The 7,858-nt window shown below is 57.8% G+C and overlaps 1 protein-coding gene across 1 annotated transcript in view; it reads right to left on the reverse strand.

Annotated features, from left to right (window-relative positions):
- Positions 1–245: 245 nt before the first annotated feature.
- The window catches only part of ATP6AP1 (ATPase H+ transporting accessory protein 1), an 8,148-nt gene continuing 535 nt past the window's right edge, over positions 246–7,858 (reverse strand). Inside the window, exons 3-10 of the mRNA XM_008072095.2 lie at positions 5,010–5,084; positions 4,228–4,421; positions 3,921–3,961; positions 3,015–3,100; positions 2,325–2,563; positions 1,616–1,663; positions 1,297–1,528; positions 246–1,088 (exon numbers count right to left, since the gene is read on the reverse strand). Coding sequence (XP_008070286.1) covers positions 879–1,088; positions 1,297–1,528; positions 1,616–1,663; positions 2,325–2,563; positions 3,015–3,100; positions 3,921–3,961; positions 4,228–4,421; positions 5,010–5,084 — 1,125 coding nt within the window. The 3' untranslated portion in view covers positions 246–878. The remainder of the gene's footprint in view (positions 1,089–1,296; positions 1,529–1,615; positions 1,664–2,324; positions 2,564–3,014; positions 3,101–3,920; positions 3,962–4,227; positions 4,422–5,009; positions 5,085–7,858) is intronic.

Here is a 7,858-nt window from a genome sequence, read left to right on the forward strand (position 1 = left end):
CCCGCCATTGTCAGACGACCTCTCCTGAAGTGCCGAAGCAAACCGGGAGTCTGCCCCGACCGCCCCCTCCCTCTCCTCACCGATTAGGGGCCAGATTGCTAAGGACCCCGGGTCCCCCGAAGATGCCCTCCCGCTGCCTCCCGCCTGGGCCTGGCTCAGCTACATCCGGGCTCCTGCACCTCGCATCCCTCGGCCTAGCGCATCTCTCATGTCCAGAGCAGAAATGAATGACAAGAAGCCCAACGTATGGTGATCCGTCTTTATTTCATTAGGAAGGAAACCACCGAGCCCCCTAGGCTCCTGCCAGGCACTCCTGGTGGGAACGTGTCAGAAACCCAGGGATCGCACCCAGCCCACGTGTCGTGGGTGTCCCTTCTCGGGCCACAGAAATAAGCCCCGGTGTACTGTTTACCGTTAGCACAACATCACCGAGAAACGATAACGACAGCCAAGCAGAACAGACAGTTCAGTAATACTTCCACACCCCTCAAGCTCAGGGAACCTCAAGCTCACTCTGTGGCAGGGAGCACTTGTTACACAAAAGCACAATCAACAGCAAGGGGTAAAGGTGGAGAGACAAGAATAAATAAGGAGAAAAGGGGAGGAGAAATGGGACCCTAAAGCTAATGCCCCTGCCCCACAACGACGCGCCTGGAGGTTTCTCTAAGTCTATGTAGAATATGTACACCTTGTGGGTGGAGACGGGGCGGCCCCAGGGAAGCCCCTTAGCAGGCTGAGGAGGGAGCACGACGGGCTGAGGGGAGCTTGGGGTTCATGCTATGGTGGGAAGAGGGGAGGCCCTCCCGTCTGGTGTGTCGCAAGGTGGGAAAGCCACAGCCTGGACACCATCACGCCCTCAACCCCCCACCGGTGCAGGGTCACACGATCTGCGTCAGAGAGATGGCAGGGCCCTTGTGGTCGTCAAAGCGGTCCATGGTCTTGAGGCTGAGGATCATGTGCAGGCCATAGGTGAAGATGAAGAGCATGAACAGGGACGTAAGCAGCCCCATCCAGATGCCCGGGGAGAAGAAGCTGGCACAGTCGCTGGCATAGGAGAACTGCTCGCCTGTCACATTGAAGGCCTGGATCTGGTGAACAACAGGCACAGGCCGGAAAGGACCATGAGGCCCCACAGGCAGGAGGCCCAGCAAGGACTGGGTCACGGGCAGCACAGGGACGCGACACTCAGCCCCACTCCCAAGGCCAAGCCCTAGCAACGCTGCCGCTCCAGGCCTCCTCTCCCCTCCCGCCGGCACCCGGCAGCGCAGGCTCCCCACCTGAATCCCCGCTCCATACCTGGAAGTCCTGAAGAGTCATCTGCCAGAGTGAGGGCTGCGTGCGGGCCACCAGGAGACTGCCCTTACTGCTGAGACTACTCACATACTCGCAGTGGAAGGAGTAGATGCCAGGCCCTGCGACCTGGGTGGCGTTGAAGTAGGTGACAGAGCCATTGCTGTGGATTTCAAGGCGCTCCATGGTAAACCAGTGCCGGGCAGACACCGCGTAGAAGCGGTTGGCCAAAATAAACCTGGGGACGGCGAGAGGGGTGTCAGGCAAGCCGGGGAGACTGCTGCCACACCAGCCCACTCACACCTCCCCCGTGCCTAGGACTCACTTGAATGTCACCCTGGTACCAAAGAGTTGTTCGTAGGTCAGCGAGAGCCTGCAGGGCCAGAGAAAGAGGCATGCTGTGAGGCTCTGGGAGGGCCTTGGACACCTTAGAGGAACAAGCCCCTCAGGTCTGCTCCTCCCCAAGCTGCCTAGGCCCTTGCAGCCACCTGAAGAGGTAGTGTCCCCACTTGACAGATAGGAAAACTGAGGATCCAGTCACATTCCTAGTCTGGAACAGAGCTGGGAGCTGGTACCTAGGTCCCTACCACCAGCTCCAGGCTCCTTCCTGTGGTTCCCTTGAGCTCACAGCCCCTCCTTTCACTCCCTCCTAGGGTCACTGAGGCCGGGCACTGAGGGGAGGGCAAAGGGAAGAATGGGACAGCCCAAAACTGGCTCGGGATGCTGGCCTGGTCTCTGCCCACATGCGGTCCCAGAAGCTTTGCTCAAGGGGGAGGTGACAGGTTCCCAGGGCACTGTGAGGCGTTAACAACCAAGGTCCCAAACACTAGCAAGCACGGGAGGCGACATCTGGACAACTGCCCTCCAAGTACCCGCCAGTGGCCCGCCCCATGATACCATCCACCTGCATCCTCAGGGTGACCACGCCCCAGGAGGACCACAGCCATTCGCAGGGCTCCCTATCCTACCCCCAACCCACGATGGAAGGAAGGTCACATGTGGTGACATGGTCCTCCCCAGCCTAGTGCCCTTACCTGGCAAAGGAGTCATTCCAGAAGGAGCCCGTCAGGTTGAGCTCCGGCACCCCAAATGTGAGGGGGGTCAGGTCCTCCCACTGGTCCTTGTATGCCACGGAGAAGTTTTGGGCCCAGAACAGGATCCGGGGGGCGGTGTCATTGTAACTCACAGGGGGGTGGGTCACATCTGATACTGGCTGTTTTTGTAGCAGCTGGCGACCTAGCCCCCCGGCCACCATGGCCACATCACGGGCCACCTGTGGAAACACCCAACCGGCCTTCTCGCAACAGCCCTGGGAACAAACCCGGGCCCGACTGTCATGCCCTCCCTCCTCTTCAGCTGGGCACCCTGCCTACCGTCTAGAAGGCCCCGTGCTCAGAGAAGGCCCTTTCTCTTGGAAGCTTTCCCCGCTGGCCCCTAAGCCCTGATACTACCCCTAGTGTCCAAGTATGCCACCACAGCTCACAGGACAAGACAGAAAGCAGCCCTGGAAGGAAGAAGCAGGGCTTCACTGCTTATCCTGGTCCTCCCAAGTTGGCCCAGGGACAGGCCGGCCCCGCGAGTCACTCCACAGGGGTCCTCTGCCTGCTGCTTCCACAACCATGGAGCTCCTGGGGGCCTGCCTGTGGCATACACCCCCACCTCCAGGCAGACTCACCGCACGGCCCCTCCCCGCATGCCCAAGCCCATGCCAGAAGGGCACATACCCTGGAAGGGCGGACCGCCGTGAGGGCTGCTGTGTACGGGACATCTTCTGACTTGAGTGTGCTCAGCACCTGCCCGATGACCTCATCTGAGGGGCAATGGGAGAGCAGGGACCCAGGTCACCACCGCCCGCCTTAGAAACCTCCTAGGCTCGATGGAAGCAGCATCTCCAAGTCGCACTAAGGGCCGCTGTTTCTCCTCCCATCGCTCTCCGGCATCCCGGGACACCCCCCAGTGCCGAGCCCCACCAACATGAGATGAGAAAATGCGTACAGACACAGAAGATGCCACATCCACCCACAGGTGTCCCACTAGCTCTCCACAGGGAATGGCTGTTCTTTAGAACAAATAGACAAGGTTTTCTTTTTTCTTTTTGAGTCGGAGTCTCACTCTGTCTCCCAGGCCAGGGTGCAGTGACACGCTCAAGGTCACCGCAGCCTCGACCTACTGGGCTCAGGCGATCCTTCCGCCTCAGCCTTCCAAGTAGCTGGAACTACAGGCACACGCCACCATGCCCGGCTATTGTTTAAATTATTTGTTGTAGAGATGAGGTCTCATCAAAGTTGCCCAGGCTGGTCTCAAACCCGTGGGCTCTGGCAATCCTCTCACCTCAGCCTCCCAAAGTGCTGGGATTATAGGCATGAGCCACCGCACCCAGCGAGGTTTTCAAAACGTGGTCTATTAAATCCAAAGCTCTAGGGCTCACACAGCCTGAGCAGAAAATGGTGCCTTGGCTCCCCATGGAGGGCCACCTCTGCCAGGTGGGGCTGCCTGGAGAGGGGTGAGGCCTGGGAGCCAGCATTTCCCTGCTCTGCTGCCAAGAGGCAGGTGGCCACCCTGGGAGCGGGGGCTGAGGAGCCCTGGCCCATGGCTGCATGAGAACGTGCACCCTCTCCAGCCCCACTCACCGTTGCCTGTGAGGACCTCCCGGGGCGCCATGAGACCGGAGCTGTGGAAGAGACCCATCAGCAGAGCTCTCGGGTGGCCTGCCCCCCTTCCCTCGGCATCCAGCCTCTCCTCCCGCGGCCCTGCTTGCCGAGTCTGCAAGCTCACCGCAGCACGCTGCCTGGAACCCCACAGCCCTTCTCCCCGGGTGTCACAGCCCCGCTCAAGTCCCTGCCACCTCTCCCGCCTCTTCTGGGCACATAGGGCATCTTCTGAACCGTGCCGCCACAGCCCAGGACCGTGCCACTCGCTGGGCCCCAAGGCCGATACCTGGCCGTGTAGGGCAAGCGGATGAGCAGCAGGGCAGGGAGGCTGGCGTTGAGCTTCAGCTCCCGCAGGGTCGCCAGATCCACATGCAAGGGGCTGGCCCCAAGCTTCTCCTGCAGGTAAGTGGTCAGAGTGCTGACTGCATACCAGTCGACGGCAGGAAGCACCAGCGAGGAGGGGGCAAGGTCCAGAGCATTCTAGGGGCCGGGAGAAGCAGAAGGCTAAGTCAGCCAGGGACCAGTGGGCCTGGGCTAGCCCCCACCATGGCTCTAGCTGCTCTCCTCTGACAAGCCACACCCACACAGGGGTCTTCTTCCAGGTCACGAGGAAAATGCCCCGTGCCTTCAGCCCATGACATGCAGGCCTCAGGCCTTCTTTTGTTTTTACAGATAGGGTCTCACTCTGTCACCAAGGCTGGAGTGCAGTGGCCCATATCACGGTTCATGGCAGCCTCGACCACCTGGACTCAGGCGATCCTCCCACCTCAGCCTCCTGAGTTTCTGGGACTACAGGTGCATGCCACCATGTGTGGCTAATTTTTTGATTTTTTTGTTTGTAGAGATAAAGTCTCATTATGTTGCCCAGGCTGGTCTCGAACTCCTGGGCTCAAGTCATCTTCCTGCCTCGGCTTCCTAAAGCTACCCCTAAAGGCTAGCATCTCTGGTTCCTAAGAGTACAGTTTTTGGTGGGTTTTTTTTTGGCCCAGAAGAGACTCGGACCCAAGTACCCTTGTTGCGAGCCCACCTAGGAGTACAGGTCTGCCAGTGCTGGGAGAGGACTCTTACCTCCAGGTTAGGAAAGGCGCTGTCCTGCTTGTTTCCAAACACACCGCCATATGCCGTGAAATCCTCAATGCTTAGCTAATAGGGACACAGGGGAGACATCTCAAGAGGTTTGACAAGGACACGGCCCAGGCAGGGGAAAGACACCTTCCCTGTGCGTTCTCAGAGCCAGCAAAACCTTGCTGAGAGTCGGATTCGGTGTGGCGGGGCGTGTGAGGTGGGGATGGGAGGCAGGGCATGTTGTACCCGCCAGCACTGGCAGGGCGGGGTAGAAAGACGTGGACGGCAGTCATGGGGTTGAGGAGGTCTGCAGGCAGCTGACTTGTAACCTTGGGAGTAGGAGTCAGCTGCCTCCCTGCCCACAGGCAAGAGGAACCAGGGAGAGAAGAGGGAAGCTGGGGAGCAAAGGGGGAAGCTGGGGGAAGGGGCTGAGGGAGGCGAGAGCATTCATGCCTCCTGACGGAAGTAAATGAGAGCCCAGCCAGCTGCGTCCGGACTGGACGGTCCTCTCCAGTCCTCGTCAAGGTGAGCGTGCCCTGCCCTGCCTTTATGGTGGGAGACAGGTGAAGGTCTTCCAACTCGCCGAAGGATGCCCTGAAGCATTCTGAGCACTCAGACCTCGATACCATCTCTACTCCTCCGCAACCTACAGATGTCCTTGAACTCCTGCCCTCCACTCCGCCCCCAGCCTCCTCTGGCTTTTCCCACTGAGGCCCGAGTAGATTTGTTTCTCTTCCTTCCACGCACTATTTGGTACACAAACTTGCCCAGCCTCTCCACCCCGCTGAGCAGGAACCTTGACCCAGTGTGGCTCCCTCCAGGGCTCTGAGTCTGAAAGCCCGTCCCGGGAATGCTGCTGGCTCCTGTGGGCTTTCTTTCATCCGCATCACCCAAGGCTTTCCTGCACGTCAGGATGCAACTGGCTACCCCCTGCGGCCTACAAGGGGCCACCTCATCTCCCCGCGGCCCGCAGACCATCTCCTATGCCCCCTACCCCTTTCCCTCACTGATCCAGCTGCACCAGTGCTTCCTTGAGCTCACCCTTGCTATCCCAGGACTGGCTCTTTCCTTCCCTCCCTCCACTGAGGTCTCTGCTCAGGTATCACCGCCTCGGTGAGGTGTTGCCTGATCACCCTTAGCAAAAACAGCATCCTAGTCACTGCCCCCTTAACTTGCCTCTTCTCCAGACTATCGCACACTGACACTGTATCATACACCAACTCGGTATTTAACGCCCACCCTCACAAGAACGGCAGTGGCCTGGGGGTGGGGGCTTGGGTTAGTCTGCTCACTGCTAGATCCCCAACACTTCCTAATACCTGACCCATGGGAGGCACCGCGTATGCATTTGGCAAATGAATGAAAGGATGAATGCCCTAGGACTGGGAGACCCTGGCTAGACGTTTGCATGGATTCTAGGAATTACTCTTTACAGTCTTCTGATGTAGGTGGTGGCTTCATGTTATAGACGTAGAAACTGTCATTCACAGAGATCACCTGCCCCTTCATGATGACATGGAGCAGACCACGACCCAACCATCAAAGGGGGATGTTGAAAAGCCTTCGACCTCAAGTAGCCACTCGCCATTGCTTTGTTAAACTCTGGTGTGTCCATGTGTCTCTTTGAGCCATGGGCCCATGTTTTCTGAGCTCTGGCTCCTCCCCTACCTTGGGGAGGTGAATCTCTCTGTCTGTCTCTCTCTAATTTGCTTTCTAGCCATTGCTTTACTAAGCTCTGGTGGGGCCATGTGCTCTGAGCTATGGCTGCTGCCATGTTTCCTAAGCTTTGGCTCCCTCCCCTACCTTGAGGAGGTGATCCTCCTCTCTCTCTCTCTCTCTCTAATTTACTTGCTAAATAAGCTATATTTTCCAATCGAACTTCTGAGCAATTCTTTGTATCTTCTTGTGGCACTGGATTGCACAATCCCACCCCAGCAGGTCTGAACTAACATTTGGAGGCCCCGATGGAATATATTTTAACCTAACACAAAGACTGGTTAGTGGTAGAACCAGGACTGCGTCCCACTCCGCCTATATTGTTTACTACCTTCTAGAAAGACTACAGGCCAGCGTGACCACCACCAACTGCCCACACAGCAACTGAGTGAGACCACAAGGGGAATGAGCCATACAGGCCACCAACGAGGAGGGGACAAGCAGAGGCTTGACAGCCCCCACCCCCAACACCAATCTTATGCTGTCCCAGACTCTTCTCATGGTCTACACGCCTGCTTTGGGGGCAGAGAGGCCTGAATGGGAGGGAAAACAGCATACTGGTTCTGAGCATAACCTGGGGGGCAGTCTGACAGCCTCAGGCCGGGCCACTGTGGTGTCTATAAACCACGGATGGAGCCTCAGCAAAGCATTGCACCTTGACCAACCTTAGTTTCCTGGGCAAGAAAATCAAGATAATGACATCAGCTTAGCACGGTGCCTAAATTAGCACTAAATAAGTGACCGCTTTCCAGTGATCACTATTACCATCATTACAGTTAGAATTTCAGCTATTCCACCTGTTAGCTATATGACCTTGGGCACGTCACTTCTCCAGCCTCGGTCTTCTCACTATAAACAGGGATGATCAGCTTACCATACTAGAGTAAGTCAGATGCATCTGGAGTGCTTGTTACTTAGTAGACATCCGGCTTCTGACCCCTCTCTTCCACCATGTTGGTGCCATTCCCAAGGATCCCACTGAAGCTTCTCCTACAGGCCTCCCCAAGGGACAAGCCACACCTCCCTACAGTTGGGACAAGGTCACTGAGGCTTCCCTTGGGGAATGGGCATCGGTGTCGTGGGGTGAGGGGGCCTGCCTGCCTCCTCCTGGTGACCGAGAGGGCGGTGGGGGGGGG

Source organism: Carlito syrichta, unplaced genomic scaffold, assembly GCF_000164805.1.
Source record: "Carlito syrichta isolate Samal-C Ts95f unplaced genomic scaffold, Tarsius_syrichta-2.0.1 Scaffold314848, whole genome shotgun sequence".
Lineage (NCBI taxonomy): Eukaryota > Metazoa > Chordata > Mammalia > Primates > Tarsiidae > Carlito > Carlito syrichta.